Raw genomic sequence first — 18,463 nt, 5'->3', positions numbered from 1 at the left:
TCGAATAGTACTTTATGTGCGTGCGTAACTTATGCAAGGACGTTGTCTGAAATGGTAAGACGTGTAACATATATTAACCAAACATAAATTCTATTTGTTTTAATGCGTATTGTTTTTATGAATACCCTTGAAAATTACCATTTCTATTGGCCCAAAGACAATGTCACATTAAATTAAGCAATAGGTACAAAACAGCAAAGCAAAGCAAAACAATCATCAATACATCTCAGACAAGTGCAGACTATTGCCGAGTACAGTGGCCCTATGTAGCCGTGATCCCCTTTTATAATTCGATGTGAGAAAAAGAACTACGCTGTCAGCAAAAGCGAAAAAATCTCTATTTAGCATTTCTTGGTTTGATTCAGCGACCTTAGGAATTCGGGACAAATGCTCGTTTGCCTTTCTCTGACCTGTCCTATCTGACTGCACCGCTCAAAATCATGGTCCACTGGCGCTTGTCGGTCTCATGGCAGCAAATCTATATAATTTAGATAAAACGATTAATTCGTAAGGGAAAATGTGAACATGTTACTTATAACAAAATAACAATGATTTTTTCCTAATTTTGTTATATGTTTACTGAATCAAATGAATCTTGACCAATTACAAAGTAGGCTGTTCTAGAACATCATAAATGATACTTCGCTTCTTCTTCTTATCATATATATTATATATATATATATTATCTATATATATTGTCAGCTGCCTAGAAAAGGTCCACATCGTCTTTTAAATACTGTGCTAAACTTAGCTTACAAGGCAAATGCTTAACATATATTTTTCATTCATTTACAGGGATTATAATGGACCATAGTTTTTATAGATGATGAAAACGTTTGAAAAATGGCTTTTGGATAGGTGTGTTTTATAAAAAAAAAAAAAAAAAAGAATGGGGAAGCCAGAGATGTTAATTCTATTGACGTACAGAATCGTTAGCGGAAATTTAAGCTGTGTAGTTAAGCGTGCACGTTTCTAAAATACGGTATTAAAAATCCCTTATGTTACCTTTGAGGTAACCAGCCGCTAAGCTGATTTCCTTTGTAATCAACTACAAAAATCAAGTACAGTAGACGGTATCACAGGAATGGCATAGTGGTAACATTCACTTTGGTAAACGGTGTTTGTTCGAGTCTGAAGGTAACAATATACCTTTGAAGCTTTGATTGTTCTTCACCTGCCTACGTAGCCGTATTGCCTCAGTGAACAAGGGCATATGTTACCGAGGTATTATTACCTCGGTAACGTATGCCGATATTAGAGCACAAAACTAGAAGTGTGCGTCACTAAGATAGCTAGAAGAGCTGTACTCAATCTACCTAATGTTCATAGCTGACTTTTTAATCCTACGTTTGATATCACCGTCTTTGGTAACCGGTTCATTAAACATGCCGATTTAGCAGATCACAACTTTTTTTCGATGTCAACTTAAGCGATAGATTATATTAAGTCTATCGCTTTTTGAAATGCAACGTTCAACCATTTACTATCTGACAGTAGTGCAAATAATAATTGAAAAAAAAAAAGTGAAAAATAATTGAAAAAACAACGACAACCCAACACGTGTAAGAAATTGGGCTGTCCAATAGATCATTTGCAGGATTACGTTCCTATAAAGTCATTCTCTTATCGGCTGCGTCAAATGAAGTTTTCTCTACTACCTTGAAAGGCTCCACGAGCTTAGCGAAAAACTTAGTCATGGCTTTCGACGGAAGGATAGTATGTGAAGTGCAGTGACAATATGGAACAATCCTATGGCAGGCACCATCAAAATTGTTGCGTCAACTCTAGAACTAGAAGAAAAACATATATCATTTAATTTCCAGAACGTCAGGTAGTCAAATATACTAGGCAGAGATGATGTAGATACATCCCCCCCCCCCCCCTCGACTCACTAACCCTCTAAGACCGTCCCAAGATACACAACTTTCAATTCGTTCCATTATTGCAGACGAATTCTTCGTAACTTCTTCATTAACTGAGCGGTTGAGTGCTCTTATCCATCGTTTACGAGCTCCTTACTAAACTAGTCTTTAGTCTAAACTTTTGTAGATCTTTTTTTAACCTTTCAAAGAATAGTTACACCCAATCATGTCAAGTAAGGCTTCATCATACTATTAGTATTTCAGTAGTATAGTGGAAAAAATACCCATCAATTACAATTCGTCCATATTCAATGTAATGCGCTACTGTCGAAACCTGTGAGAAACAGGGTGTCCAGAAGGTGTCCGCCGGGACGACGTAAAGCCAGCAATGTAGCTATCAAATCAGAACGTCTCCGCTTCCAACTTTGGCCTGGAAGGCAATAGGTACACAACCTACCGTTGGACAATGTACTTTTTTTATGCGTATGGTAATTACGGTATAATTATTAAAAATACGATACGTATCTTGTATCATGATATTGCAAATTACAAAACGCTGCGCCCCGTCCTCGGTCACTGGAAAGCGTCAGATTTAATAAATAAGAGTGGTAATACTAGAGGTTAAAATTTTAATTGAGTTAATATCTAATAGATACCGACTGCGCAAGCTACAAAGTGCTTCCTAACAATCCACACATGCTTGCTGTTTGTATGCCTGTGTGTAACGAAATGAATAAACCAGAAGACACTTATGGGTGCTGAACACGCGTGTATTTAGTCAAAGTAGGGGGTAGAGTATGAAAGGACTTTTTGCTTCTTCTCTGCCCTCTACCCGTCAGTTTATGCCCACTTGTCCAGTGGCTGGCCCACGTACTGCACAGATCTTCTATTCTGGCCGCCGTTGGACCCAGACGCGTCTGCGAGGCCGCGTCTCGAACGGCCTCCGTTAGCGCCTGCGGCACCTCCAGCTCCGTGCCAAATCGGCCTAGCACAACACGGACAGTACGATGGCACACAGCATCCTGCAGAATAGGTTTGAGAAAGCATTTCCGTAGAATTGACAGATACGAAATTTTTAGGCAGGTTTTTTTAGGCACTTTTTAAGCAATGGCTTGCAAGATTGCAAATTACAAAAAAAAGACTGCGCAAAAAGGAAGCGAAAGCGTTAATCAACCAACGTGAAGAGACGGGAAATCGATAGGCTTATAGATAGAATCTCTAGCAATATCCCTCGTTGATTAGCTGAGACGAATATAGTTAATGCTAATTTATGGTTGCTTTCTTTTCTTTGCATATGATGTTATAATAGGCTGGTAGATAATAGGCGTCTAAAAAAACAACGTAAGATCAAATGCTCTTGTGTTTTCTTAACTCAGTCGAAACGACACTGACCGTAAACATTGGGCTGACACAAAATGTCATAAATTCTGGCGGCATGAACAGCATAATGAAAGCTACGGGGTGGCCCTGTTGTTCGGGTGCCTCGCAGAGAAATAGGCTCTCCATTAATGGCACGCACGGCCTGAGCTTCAAGACGGCCATCGGAAAGTGTCCACAAGTCGAAAAGGACTTCGGACTCAGCTCGAAGAAACACCGGTTCACCCGGTGCCATCACAACAGAGTTGCGATGGACGAACAATTCACATTTAGTATCCTCCCGTTCGATGAATCCGTAGCAAAGTCGAGAATTGTACCTACTCAAATTAGCTAAGATTTATGTTATCTGTAATCATAAATGAGTATTGTATGTCTGTAAGGTACTGAAAAACTAGCTTTTCGAGAAAGCCAACCTCGTACGTACGTGCATATACGTGGCAACAGTACACAATTCAGAATGAATGTTTTCATCACTGACTTAAAAACAATTTACTTAGAGCATTTCTAATCATTCTGCGTTAATTTACGTAGTCAATTTTCATGTTACAGTGGCTTTCTAGCTGACTCTCTAGGGTTATCTAAATACCTTTTCGGAGCTCAAGCTAGTGCCGAATTTCAACGAGCAAATCCTATGACTAAACAAAGTGACAGTGCATTATGGCGTCAACAATCATGAAATTGCCACGTTCATGGGTTGGCTTTCGGCTCTCTGCGACTACTTATTTCAAATGCAAGTGAATAGAAATTCTACGCTTTTTCCTAAAATAACTCAGTTATTAAATGACAATTAATAAAGAATCACTCGCCAGTAAGAGCCAATTTCACAATTAATGGCCGAACACAACAGTTAGCCTAGTCAAGATAATTTCAAACGGAGTCAAAAACACGGAACACCCAGCCAACTCACCATCTGACTACTCCGCGCAAGTCAGATGAGATGCGCTGAACCCGTCTGTTCTCTATGGCCGTTGAAATCGCTTGATCCTCTTTCTGCCTAACATCCTTCACGCCTTCATCCTTACTTGATGGCTCCTCCGGAGGGTATACTCCACTTTCTGGGGCTACTGGGGTTTCAGCGACCGAATCACCGCCTCCGCCATGTTGCCCTGACATTTTAACGTCGGCGACTCGAAGTATACCGCGTGCACCATCAACCACACACTCCGTTCCAATGCCTAAGTTGTCCGCAGACCTGACTTCGCCGACCTCAAACCTCAAATGCCTTCGTACTGATAATTGGCCCAATCCTAAGGCCAAACGAAGGTACAACTTTATGTTAAAAACAACTGATTTCAAAACCACTTCGTTGACTACACCTAAATAGCAACGAATTAAAAGATACTTGCCACGGCGCTTTCATTTAAGCAACCATATGTTAAAAATAGTATATATTAGTAATAAATTGCATCGATGACTCATCTTATGGCTTTTGGTTGTCTGGCCCAATCGCTACGATGCGAAGTATTTGAGGGTACTTTCAACAACTGTTCAGTGGGGGCGATGCAGTTTCTGTCCTTAGGAGAACAGCGGAGTTTCATTGTAAAGGATCGTGTTTGTTTCCTCATGTATTTGCACTGATTTGCGCACGTTCTTGCCTCGTAATTGGAATGTTTTAAACATTTTAATAAAACTCACATAAAGAGGGTTGTAGATCCAAAGAGCTAATCTCAATGAGACCTTGATAGGTTGCGTCACACATTCCGCAGCCCTACTATTCAAGTTCTCCTTTTAATATAATGAAGCTGCATTTAAACTGGGAGCTATGCTTATTCGTTGGCTTACATTAGTTAAAGTGTAATCTTGCACGGGTTCATCTTAAGCGTCAGGTGGCTCACGGCGGAATCGTTCTAAAGCAAAAAAACGTAATTTGTGGCAGTTCCCTGTCTAATTTTTTAGTATGATGTTATCAGGCGCACTGATTCTTTAGAGCAAGTTGGAATACTATTGTGTATGGCTCGTTTATTTAAGGTAGTTTTCTCTCAAGTAGTCATAAACGCATCTTCCTTATAAATACTCATCTTACGATGATTTACAAATTAATCTTTAGGTCGAGAAGTTGCTTGATCAAGTTACTAACCTTTATTTCCAGATAGTTTTAAAACGATGAATAGTGAGCATTCGATCTGCTGTTTTGGTTAATAGCGGCCACATAGATACCATCAAAAAGGCCGAAAGAGAGAAGAGAAATTTTGTTCTGATATCAGACACCAGCTTGACAAGCTCGATGTCACTGCTGTACGTGCTTCACATAAAACGTATAGTCCTGTCTCTGCAATGGCGTACTCATCTTGTCATGTACGATTGCACCCCCAGCCTGTCAACTTTCTGTCGCTAGTCCGCCATGTAGCCGACTTTATGGTATCTGTATCGTACTCCATTGGGATGCTGCTAAATGATGGCGTCTGTTCTTCCAAGAATCGTTTTCTTTGTTCTTTGCAGACGTGTAGCATTACGACGCATTCGTCTCTATTATACACATCGCATGTGTGGATGTAGAGATATGGAAATGCAATCTTTCCTCTCGATTCCAATCACATAAACAGCAAAAAAAGACGACCGAGGACAAGCAGACGAACAAACAAACAAGCCTATGGAACAGCAGGACGAAACGGTAATGGACTACCGGGTCCGTGGTCCGACGCTGACTTCGGAAGACGACACTGGACACCGAAACGCTCCATTGCAAGATGACTATAGCGTCTGCGTGCAGCAAAATGGCCTAAACGTGCCTTTGCAAATACTCGACTTCGCGTAAGACATGATTCGGTCACCGTACCCAGCAGCGGTGAAACTGCTGGAACAAGCGGAACAAGTGCTATTTGCTAAGTACCCACATCTCTAAGCATAGTATTTATTATTAGATAAGCTTGTCGTTGAATGATTCAACTACAGGTGCCTTATGTTAGGGACGTAGGGTTCAAGTTTCGAAATAAACACATTTATTCCGTTCTAGAGGCAACCGTCTATTTGATACAATGAGAACACAGTTTCGGACGAAAGGCTCTGTTAGGCTAAATAACTGTAGAACAGGGACCGTCCAGGTTCGAGGCTTTCCAAGTTACAGAGAGCCTCGAAGCAGTAATTCGCCATATACCGACCTAGTCGTGAGGTCATATCTACCTGCACATGCATATGCTTAGATTGAGTAGACATTTACTGCATGCGGGTATTTGTCGACAAAATAGAACATGATACAATGACGCGAATGGCAAAATACACAGAGAGAATTTAAGAACACTTAAAAATGGTATATCTAGACAAATTTTTACATGTACGAACGTTTTTACAACTACATGTAATTGCGAGAGTTTTATGCATCCCGAAAGTTCTATCTGTTAAAAACGTTCATGTTCATAATAGAGTGCCTCAAGTCAAGCCATGTTTACCCGTTTAGCACGTCTGTTCACTCATCGTAGTAAGATGACCACGTGGTCTGTGATGTAACTCTGCACTAGAACCTGTCGGCTTATAGCAGCAGCTTATATCATATCATCAAAATGCTGTTGGTCCAAATCAACTGTGAACTCGTAAACGTCAATTTGGCTTAATAAAAATAACAGAATTAAATTGCGTGTGTGTAAGGGTCTGGCCTTTTCGACCTGCTCTAATCGACCTTTCGTACCCTGCTCTAATCGTAGGTTTTTCATAAGCTAATTTGCCATATGTGAATTGTCGTCTTTGCAATGGGAACGATCGACTTCAAAAATAGAAACCTAAAATAAAGGGCTGAAGAAGCCCGTGCTTACGACACAGCGCCAACGTCTTAGCGCGCTGGCTTCCACATCGCATATTCAAAAAGCGAGAAGTCTTTAGTAACTGACCTCAGTATCGGAAACGAGCTTGATAGTACCAATATATCGCTGTTTTTTGGTCCACTTTGTAACCTGTTCATATTTCAACTATGCCGCGTCCAACGATCGATGGAACGACGCGCTAATTCAACGCAAAAGTACCGAACAAACTACACCTTCGTCTGTGTGTAGGAATGACGGTGAAATTACGGCGTTAAAAGGATCATTAACAGCAACCAGTTCTATACATAAATTACGAATATTTCGGCGTGTAAGCTTGACGACGTCAGTGAGGATTTTTTTCTACACAGTAAGCTATTATGATTATATTTAAGCTGTTCCACGGTTTTTATTAATTTCACGGCTATTTGTCTATTCGACATTGAATACGAGCTCGCTTTAGTGAGAGATAACCGTGGGCCGCCCAAACAGATGGAGCTCAGGGGGCGCATATACCGAAATCATGACTTTCTGGTAGAAGAGAGCCTTCACGGATAATTATGTATTCTATTTGGGATCTATTCAGCTCAGTCTCGTTTTGACGCTGCTGGCGCGGCTACCCTGGCTAGTTCAAATTTTCCTAAACGAGCTGTCCCGTGTCGAAGGCGACGAAAGGTTTCGACTGCTGCCATACAGATATTAACCCTTAGCTCATCTCCCTATCTGGTCTTCATACTCTCCGTTAGTAAAACTGGTAAGTTCTATAGGGGAATCTTCCGAATCCCTGATATTAGCCCATATTGTTCTCGGTTGGTCGGCTTACGGGCCCAATTTAAATTCTATTAGGCTATTCTTTACGCTGTTTGCAGAACACAATACACTATCGGAAACGAAATTAAATTTCAAACGGACAGGAATGAGGTTCCTCGAGTCCAGCTGAGAGCTCTCCTGTGAGGATTATAATGTCTACACTCCTCGCCTATGAGGGAAAAAATATTATACAGCACATATACGCTGATAGATGTAGAGGGTTCATTCCAAATTGGAGTCACTGCGTATGCTTTCTGTGAGAGACCATCTGCCGAAGCAATCGAAAACAAAGGACCCCGGCACGAAATGGGTCTATGTTGTAGCCGGCCGTCGAAGGGTGTTGCTACGGCTCGTGTTCATCAAGTTTAGTTCAAGAATTGATTCTTCCAGTTCGTTTCAAATAGGCCATAACCTATTTTGTCGTAGAATCGACAAAGATACGGTACTATGTTTTGAAAAACGTAGATCATCAAGTGACGTATCTGCGTAGATTTTGATATCAGTTGTGGCGGCTTGGACAATCGGGGAAGGTCGAAAAAAGATCGGCTGAAAGTTAAGTTAACGAAAGTAAGCCTGCTTCGATACTGCTTTGTTCGCTAAGGTCGCTTTTGTTTCCTACCCTGTATTTATGTGGTGACTGTAGGTGTTCAGATCAAACGTTTATAATCAAAGGGAATAGATTACAGTAGATTTTTGATTAAACGAGAGAGAAAATTCACCTTTGCCCCCCTACTGAATTATTTTCTCTCGAAGAATGCGTTTGTATGATGCGTTTGTAAATGTGATCGTTTATTTTGTAGTATAAAAGAGACAATATACTGACGATATTTGGTCTGTTTGCAGTTGTGATGACAATGCGAAAATGCTCGAGGTACGTCTATAGCATGTCCAGAGAGGAGTTAGCCGCAAAGTATGCCCTCCTATGCTTACGTACGTGTGCGCGTCATCAGCCGTCCTTGGAGTAACTCAGGCTGAACTATTGTATATACAAACAATCTGATATGTACTTATGTATTCGATGCCAGACGCGGTATCGTAACACCTAAACTGCTTTCAAGGCGGGCCAATCAACAACGAGTCTGCCTTGGTTGCTTCGCTTACTTGCAACAGGCGTAAAGCAAAGTCTGATTATTACATTACTAGATACTGACTTCTTTTTGCCTGCTTAGTGCATATTTCCAATCGTCTTCGTCAAGGAGAGCACGTTCTTCGCAGTAACGTCAAATGATGTCCTTCTGCCAGGGCTTCTTATAGATCAACCAATGGCAAGGTGAGACCGCCTTCGAAAGAGACATGCGTTAGAGACGTTTCCAGTAAACAGCATTTTGTTATCAGTTATGGCAAACCTTGTTGCTATGGATGCTGTAAAAGCTGTCGTATCTCCATATACTGCTGTTATGTTCTAGCCTTAAAAGTAAAGGCATACCAATCATGAGACGTTTTACATCTACATCCAAACCAATAAAAGGTCAATCTGTGTAGGACATTTAGGACACACTGCTACAAATGCCATTGTGTGGTGTGCAATCGCCTGGAAAGGCCGGGTTCAATCCCACAAGCAGATTGATGGGTGCATATTTTTATGCTGTATTGTTTTCTTTCTTGACAGCCAAATATTGTTTTGAGGTAAATTGTTTCGAGGGCTTCGCAACGAGTCAGATTTAGGAATTGCTTTACTAAAAATACTATAATTTCCGTGTGATTTTTCCCCTCGGTTCAGGCGACGGTCATTCTTTGTAAGGAAAAACATAAACGATAATAAAAAAAATTTTTATTGGTGACGAAAGAAAAACACACCGCTCTCCAGAGCTAATCTGACTGGACTGAAACCTAACTATGCATATATAATTATGCATGATTCTCGTACGAATTATTATCCATGTTAAAGTCTGATCCACCCGCAATGTCCTGCATATGTGGACAATATTGTCCTACTCAAGAAATGTATTGTACCAAAATATCTTTTAGAGAAACTAAAATGCCTTAGTTCAGCTCGACATATATAACTTAAGCTCTTAGGCTACTTTATTCTCTTTAATTTATAAAATTAGCATCGACAGCGGTTTTATATACACTCAAAATGCTGTGGCCCATATAACAACTGAATTTTATAAAACGTCACTTGCTTTCGATCTTTATTTAAGAATCTGGCTTTGAGACACCTGAACCTGTTGCGGAAAAAAAAAATAGTTATTTAGCTCTTTTTCTTGTTCAATAAAAGTTCGACAAAGTGCAAAAACAAAGTTGACTGCTCCGATAGATGCGTTTTCCGAAATTTGACCCTGAGAAAAATCCGTTAATACAAATTGCACGAAATTTTTCCCCCGTATGATTTTTGACAAAGTTTGCTAATATTAATATCTGAAATTTCTAATTAATTCTATATAATATTTGGTATGCAATACTTGATATATGTACCACATATCCCCTTTTGTGTAAATAAGAGTGCTTTCATAATAGCTTCATCTATTAAGCGGACAATTTTTCCAAGGCGACAGATCCTGATATACGAATGTACATGGTGTAAAATGTGCTCAATGCAAAACCAATTTATACTAGTCTTATTGTGGCTTTTTGGTTTGACGGTAGCTTAATACTTTCACAAGCGAAGGAAAATCAACAGAAACACTATTATTTTATATGGGGGGGGGGGGGGGACCAGGGATATGTAACCACATATAATGAATACCTGCTTCAGGAAATAACAAAAAACAACACAGCTTCAAGGTTACAAGCTATACTTTTAGCTATTTGATTTCTATTCAGTACTCTCAACGTTAGTTATTCAACACACGAAGGCGAACTAGAAAATCTGTATAGAGCGCCTCTGGTCTGCTTGCGGGCTTATCGACTAGGTTGTCGTAGTAAGACACCCTGTTTCACAGTCACCGTCGTCTAAATAATCCCTTCATCGGGTGCGGCCCCACGGCCAGGTGCTCGGTAAGTGCCGTAGTGTGTCTCCCAATCCTCAAGGCCCTGTGGCAACGAGCGTCCCAAGATCAAGGTGTCCTGTTTTTTACTCGTAGCGATAAACTGCCTGTCGCGTGCGTGATACAATATTTGCAAAAGGAGCCCGTAAACTCCCATATAAATTGCCGGTGCAAAATCCATAACAGACTGGCTGGTGCTGCCAACTAACCATAACGAACGGATCTCTGCACTGTACCAGTGCTTGGGGGTCGGATGCCTCACTCTAGCCTATGAATACAGGTCAAACGAATGATGAACCGCTTGACGCGACTCGTTTATTTCTGCTTTATTTCTTCAAGAATCTGTAGTGTCAAAGTTCAGCCAAGCTGAAAACCAAATATATCCTTTGATTTAAGCATTTGTCTAAAATCTGCTTATTGAAGGACATTCCGTTTGGCGTATTTTAATAACACTGACCGGCTTCGCCCCGTCGTTTTCCTTTAGATACTAAAAATATGATTTTAACACGAGGCACACTCAGCGTAAATAAATGTCAGCCCCGGGAAAGACATTTCCCTAACTTCTCAAGCATCACTTGCTCGACTGATGCCAGTTTCGTTAAGCGATCTTGTGTTTCCTAGACCAGCCGGTTTTCTTTCATACAAGTCGGATCACGTGTGGGTTGAATTTACCTATCGCAGCGGAACTTCATGCATGTCACCTTGTTACACTTACACCGATCACTTGGACGAAAAAAAGACTCACGATCAATGGAAGATCGAAGAGTGTTTATAAAAGCGACCAACACACTTGCGCACAAAAACACCAATACGCGTGTTGCGAAGTTCGAGTATTCTAAAGCTATATATCAGTTGTCCGTCTGGCGTTTCTGCTACGATCGGATGGATGACAACTATACGATTTCATAGCACGAAAAGCAAACAGGCGCTATGAAAAGCATAATGTCAAAGCAGTCGAAAGGTAAAATAGCATATCGATCCCTTGGATTCGGACAGTGATCCCCCAACATAGATGTATTAGGGCAGATTTATAATTGCAGCAAGTTCTGTACCTCGAGTCGTCTAGGGAAATTAAATTGATGCTTTTTGCACTTCTGTTTGAATTTGGTGTACCTATGGTAGTTGTTTATAGGCAAAGAATACATTTATTTATAGGCTTTATGGAATTCTGTTTTGGAACGACTTTATTGGTTTTGTTATAAATTTTATTAAAGAAAAATTCTGGCGTTACTATACATGGATATATTAATCGTAATACGTTTGTTTTGCAAGGGCATCACTGAAACTTTGCTGGAAGCATATAATGTTGCATTGATATTATTACGTATATTGAACGCTGTGCGTTTCTACCACTAAATTCACAATGATCGTGGTCTAGGGCAAAAGTCTCTTAAATTCGATAGGTAGGTTAGGGAAAGGCTATTCCAGATCGCTTCAGAGCCGAAATCAAAAGCTTCCCTAAGACAACATATTGCAAAATCATGACTCGATAAAGCGAAAATGATGCAAGTTGGGCAGCACGCCGCGAATCGGGGTATGGGTTGGTAATACTCATGGGAAAAAGTATTGTTATTAATATTATTATCATTATTTATTATTAGTATTGTTAGCCAAAAACTATTTTTCGCATTTTTTTAATACAATCAATGTAAAACCATATTACCTACTAAAAATTAATTATAAAAATACTTACTTTATTTTTCTCCACATTTCAATCAATTAACTGAATAGAGATTAGCATCATTAAATGGATATCGTATCAGTTAAGTTGTTTACCGTTTCTGCCGTAGTTGTCGGACTTCTAGCCTTAGACGCAGACCTTTACTTTAATTGAAATGAATTTCCTCTTGATTGATTTTTTTAATCTCTTCTCAATTCTCAGCAATGGCCTTGCACCAAGGGCAATGTTACGTTATTCAGATAACCCAGTATATCGAGTGGCCTAATTTCCCGTTTCGCCTATTACTCTCTTTGGCCTCAACGCAGTCAATGCGGTGTGGCCATGACGAAGGCAGAACTGATTTTTACGAACCTTTTCAATTTAGAGGCTCTACACTGAAAATGCGAGAAGGCTATATGTGTTTCGCTGCCTCTGGTATCTTTTGAAATCCTAGTAACTAATGAGATTTGTAAGCATCGTTTAAGGACGTAGTCATAGCTAAGTACATTGAAATTAAATTAATTTTGTATGTGAAGAATCATTATTTGCTTCGTGCGGCTGAAATAAACGGTCAGAGCGGCCAGATTTTTACATAATAGCAAAGCGGCCTTTTGTTTACCTAGCAATGACTGCACTTAATCGTTCGCAGCACAGATTAAATGGGCCTTTTTCATTGCTGGTCTTTCATATTATTCATAGTGTATTCGTCAACCCAAGAACTCAGTTTGCCTCCAGAACATCTCTCAAAATGTCTCTTAACAAAAATTTCCAAAGATTACTGTGACAACGGTTAAGCGTATATAATACACTGGCGCTTACAGCAGGTGAGTCATTGAGCTAACGAATCAATAATTTATTAAAGATTGCTCATTACCTACGGTAATTACATTATCACGGGTTTGGACAGGAAGCACAACTTGGTCTTCCTTTTTTCGCTTCGAAGGCAAATATTTGTTGCCTCCCATTACATCATCTGTTCAAGATATGTACAGTTATGTAAACATGCCATTTAGTTTATAGGGGTCTGGTGCAAATCGATAATTAACGTTTTCTAATCGATAATAATGTAATAACTTGGATGATAGTAAATAAAGTCCATTAGCGTAAAACTTATCTTCAGTGTCACAAACCTCTGTTTGCTGTACATACGATACCTCCACACGTTATCCGTGTACGTCTTTTAGATTAAAGTAAGATTACAATATGATGTTTAAATATCTGTAGAGACATTACCAATAGACTAACTATTGTAGAGTGGGCCTTCTATTAGTTGGATGGCCCTGCCCTTAGCTCGCCTGCTATAGCTTGATCCAGCTCCCATTTTAGGCTCTTTGTCATGAAACCTTCCTCGCTTCCACCGAAAACGGCATCAGGTAAGTGTGGAGCCAACTGTGAACTTCCTCAACGAGCGAACGCCCATCTAATTGTCCTTCGATTTATAAGAAAGAGCCTTCCCGAAGATAGGGCTCTAATTCGGTTCCTTTTTTCCCCTTATCTGGCACAATACTCTATCGTGCTCGCCTCCTAAGATTGCGTAATAACAGTGCAATTTGCTCCAGTAAAAAGAAATAAGGTAGTGTAATTGCAAAAAGGAAAACGACTTTAGAGAATGATCTCGTTCTATGATTTCTTATAATGGGTGTGAGTGCTACAAACCCGTTAAGGCACGTATAAACTGCGGTGGTAGCTCGCACGCTTTCTACTCTAGGACGTTTAATTAATGCAGGTGGCCTGCGCTTGCCCAAAACGGCATAATAATAATGAAAAAAAAGTAACGATAACAAGAAGTTGGCAGAGGGGCGATAATTATGATTCCAACCGAACTTAAAAATAGATGTTTGAATACACTTCTGTAATTTTCTAAGATATTCAGAATCCTCACGTCTGGATACTGTTGCAGTGCCTGCTGCTCATGAGGGTTCATAACACCTCTCAATAGGGCTGAAAGCGGTCTCACCATAGCCTTTCCTTTAATGTAGTCGCCGTACAAGGTCAATTGATTAAGCGTTTCACCAGCAACCGATTTAGCCGTTTGATTCGACATGACACCAACGTACACAAACGTCAAACATTATAAATATAAAAAAAAAAAAAAAAAAAAAAACTAGCTCATGGCGCGTATTGCACACGTTTTTCAGAAATCAGAGGACCAGTTCCCAATGCATAGAAAATGGCTGTCCATCATCAACTCTAGCCTTGTTTTGTCTCAAACAACATGACAAAAGTGTTTTTCATCCGTTTCGAAGTTCCTGTTTATCGCCGCATCAGACAAACATCGTGTAACAACAGCAGCAGCAAAGGCTCAGAGAGTGTTTTCACTTCGCAAACAGTTTGGCTGCCTTAGCAGTCGAGTGCATGCCGCGATTTTTTCCTTGAAAATAAGCCAACAGGCGTCAGCTTATTCTTTTTTGTAGTGGGCCCTACACCAAGAACGGTACATGGCCGTAGAGAGTTGAAACGCGCGGAAAGGGAGCATTGTTCTGGGGGCTTCTAGCGAGAAGACGTGAGGTCCACGGTGCTTGAGACACTGTTGACAGACAACTCCCACACACGAGTCTTCTGACAAGTGGTCTTTAAGTGAAGAGTGCATATGACATTGCCCGCTGTTGCTAGAAGGTGGTCTTGCTAGCGCTGCTGGCAGCTATTGTAGGACTAACAGCGGAGGCAGCGAAAGATACGCGAGCAGATAGTACATAAAAGACAAGGCATTAGACTAAAGAAAGGAGGGCTCTATCAATGGACTGAAGGTTGCTCGCGCTAACACAGGCAGATTTATGTTATTTACTAAACCAACGATGTTACTAAATGAAAATGATTCTAGCATGTTAGGGACTTGACGATTAATTGAAGCAATGACAAGCTTTAAAATAGGCTGTGAGGAAACATCGCAGCCAGAGCGCTCGGGCGCACCGATGAGATCGCATAAGTACTGCTAAAACGAAAAAGTCACACAAGCGAAAGCTGAATGCATTTGCTAACGAAGAGGATTTACTACGGCAGGCTTTATAGGACATCAGATGCAAGAAGAACAAATCTTGAGGCAACGGTAGGTAGCATGTAGGCAGGTTATATAAAAGAGTAAAAACATAAACTTTAAGCACTCTGGGAAATGGCAAGACACTGCAACACCGGCATCATGCGGGGAACGGACTATTAGATTCGCTGTGGACGAAATCAGACACAGACTAGCTTAATTATAAAGCCAGTAAAAGAACACGCATAAACGACGATGGCGGTCTATAGATTCGTCGAAGTGGCAGTAAGCGGAAAGGTATGGCAATAGACTGGACAGAAACCTCGATTTAATGTCGTTTACTGTATTATCGTTAACTTCCAACACCCGAGGCTCGATAACCCGTGACGCTATCCGAGTAGATGCTTTGGTTGCCTGGGTACGGTCGGTTAGTACCTATGACTTCGACGTTAGAATATCGAGTTTCGGTAGTGTCAATGCTGTCCCCGACAGATTCCTGGCAAAAGGTACCATTTCCACAAAGCAGGAGCAGCAGCATAATGCAATAACTTCGGCATCTCACGGTCACTAGTTACGCTAAGTTCTAACTATTACTTCGTATTTATCTCTTACGCGTTTTCTGTCTGTCGGTCGACTAACTAATACCTGCTTTCGACCAGTATTATATATAGCCTACCAACAGCACACATAGATAAGATGCGACTCCTATCCAGCTGTCGTCGATGCCGATAGCGGTTCCGGAACGCTGAATAGCTCAGTTTTCTAAGTGTTACTTGTTCTAGCCTGGAAGGAAACTCTACCTATGCTCTGTGGCTATGATGAGATATGATAAGTTCCTCTGTGACGATGGAGCTCTTGCACTCGAGGTAAACAGTGGTAACGGCGTGCCAGAGAAGAGCTGTGCAAGGAAACAGAAATGATGCATGCTGCTATGCGCAGTGCACGACAGAATACGGGTACGGCGCCTCTACGAGTGACCAGCATTTGCGACCACCGTTAGTGTGAAAGTTAGAAGCCTACTACGCCATGGCTATGTTGGCGCATTGAGTGCCAAAAGATTGTGCGATGATCCTCAGTTGCAACTGCCGCTCTAAGGACTAATCGCGTGCACAATGGCTTTTAGATCTATAGATGTATAGTTCATACGAAGAATGAGACAGGCACCGCTTCGTTTTCCATTTTTGCCTGTGCCTGACCCTATCCTGCTGTTCATATTTGGACTGCCTTAGTGCCGATATCTGGTTATTCAAATGAAAGACTGAAGCGTTTCTTTTGATTCATTTATTGACTGATAAGGCCGGTGGGCTGTTTATCCGCCTATGACTGCTAAGAACATAGCAGCATTTGTAGCATAGCAACTAAAACATGCGTTTCTACCTTAAAGCATGCTATCTAAATAAACCGCACCGTAAGGTTTCGAACCCTTAAAACAGTCTTAATTAATGCCTTATATTGATCCGTGAATTTCTTAGTCGTCGTATTTACCCCGAGTCATTATATTAAGTGTCAGCTTTGATACGAAACACGGATAACGGCACTCACAATATTGCATTTTCGTTCTATTTCATACATTTAGCTAGCCTATTACTTCGACGATAGCTAATATGTCTCCTTATTGCCATAAATTAACAGTGAATTATTTCGTGGTGACAATATACCGTCACTGAAGGATCTGGCGTTCTCATTAGCTTTCGATTGTTCACAACCGATCTGGAACACTTCATTAAGCTAGAATTAAATAGTGGATGTATATTCAGTATGTCAGTATTAGGTAGGCATAGATAAATAGACGAAATACTACCTAGGTAAGAGGTTTTCCTAAGTAGCATTTCGTTTACAGACTGTCAAGCAACTTTGTACCTGACATGATTTGCTCAGGTTGGTTGTACCATATCGACGTTTAAAATCGGCTTTTAAAAAATATATATTTTTTCAATGTTATATCTAAACTATGAAAGCTTGTTAGTAAGGTAAATAACTTGGCAAAAAAATAAAAAAGTATCTATGCCTTTAAAAGGTAAGGCCAATGAATTAGTCCAAGTATACAATATAGGCATTTGGAAGGTGCTTGAAAAAGAACAAAACCTAAGTGTGATGACAACGCCGTAGATTTTTATAGTTTTATTCCCGACACGTAAATAGGGTAACGGCATCTGCTGCGAGCCTGGCAAATCTGGGAAGGGAAGAAATATTGGTAGCCATAAATCGCTGGGTACAGAAATGCGACGCTCCACAAAATGGGAAGGATTTACATTGATACCTGGTAGAGACTTATAGTAAGATATTTGCACCGAGAATATATATAATGATAACAAAATGAAAAAACTGAAATTTATCGGTAAAGTTAGAAGATTACACTATGGCGCAATGAAAGCAATCGTGTGAGATTCTGAGCAAACACAAGAATACTACATACAAATCTGAGAATACAGGCCAAAAAAAAAAAGATGCTTGAAAGGGAGATTAATTCGAATAAGTCGATTTATTGGAAGATGTTTTTAAACGAAATATAGGAAGGCCTGTAGATCACACTCATCAGTGGAAAAATAAACCGAAACGAAAAGATAGTCTGACTTGAAAATGAAGAAGACGGTGATTAATTCCTTATTCTCATTGCGTTATCTCTTAGATAGAACGGAGTTTGACAACCAAAATCCGAGTAAAAACAACCCACCCGTTACACAAGAATGAATTAAGACAGGCAAGGTTTTTGGTCCAGGTAGAATCCTAGCCATAGTCAAAAGGACGCTTTTCAAAGAATTACCGGACACTATAAATGTAGTGGCCACGCATTTCCCTAGTTGGCCCTGTTCCCTAAAAGAAAGGAAAAGAGACGGTGTTTTTTTAAAAAATGTGTCATACGCCTATATATCTACGGGGAACACTTGTAAAGGGCGTCCAGGTCGCCATTTCGCTGTAGAGGAGGCCTCGTGTCAGAAAAATTAATTTACGAAACATAAATCTGTATTACTTGCAATCGATGAAGTCCTCAAAAGAGCTGAAAAAATAAGGGTTTCCATAACAGACTCAAAAGAGCTATTCCTAAAAATTCTTTTAGATGTTGAAAATGCTTTTAACAACCTCTCCTGACGCACGGTGCTTACTTGCTTGAACAAAGG

At 40.4% G+C, this 18,463-nt stretch overlaps 1 protein-coding gene and 1 long non-coding RNA gene across 2 annotated transcripts; one reads left to right on the top strand and one right to left on the bottom strand.

The window, feature by feature from the left end:
* Positions 1-2,592: 2,592 nt before the first annotated feature.
* LOC111253223 (uncharacterized) lies at positions 2,593-4,571 on the bottom strand. The gene is made up of 3 exons (XM_022812343.2): positions 4,147-4,571; positions 3,255-3,556; positions 2,593-2,884 (listed from the first exon to the last, which is right to left on the bottom strand). The coding sequence occupies exons 1-3, from the start codon at positions 4,350-4,352 to the stop codon at positions 2,703-2,705; spliced, it is 690 nt and encodes a 229-aa protein (XP_022668078.1). The 5' UTR covers positions 4,353-4,571; the 3' UTR covers positions 2,593-2,702.
* Positions 4,572-7,588: 3,017 nt separating this feature from the next.
* Positions 7,589-9,399, top strand: LOC111255267 (uncharacterized). The gene is made up of 3 exons (XR_002675395.2): positions 7,589-7,724; positions 7,840-8,347; positions 8,624-9,399. It is a non-coding gene; the product is annotated as an uncharacterized LOC111255267 (long non-coding RNA).
* The last annotated feature ends 9,064 nt before the right edge of the window (positions 9,400-18,463 follow it).

The sequence above is a fragment of the Varroa destructor genome, unplaced genomic scaffold (assembly GCF_002443255.2).
Source record: "Varroa destructor unplaced genomic scaffold, Vdes_3.0 BEIS01000001.1, whole genome shotgun sequence".
NCBI lineage: Eukaryota > Metazoa > Arthropoda > Arachnida > Mesostigmata > Varroidae > Varroa > Varroa destructor.
This window is presented reverse-complemented; position numbering and strand designations above follow the sequence as displayed.

Bases quoted from the DNA above. Each gene is read 5' to 3' on its own strand.
- LOC111253223 (XM_022812343.2), bottom strand. From the start codon at position 4,352: ATGTCAGGGCAACATGGCGGAGGCGGTGATTCGGTCGCTGAAACCCCA. The intron at 3,557-4,146 runs GTGAGTTGGCTG...TAATTTGAGTAG, and splicing joins TTGCGCGGAGTAGTCAGATG to GTACAATTCTCGACTTTGCT. The intron at 2,885-3,254 runs GTCAGTGTCGTT...CCTATTCTGCAG, and splicing joins GTGTCAGCCCAATGTTTACG to GATGCTGTGTGCCATCGTAC.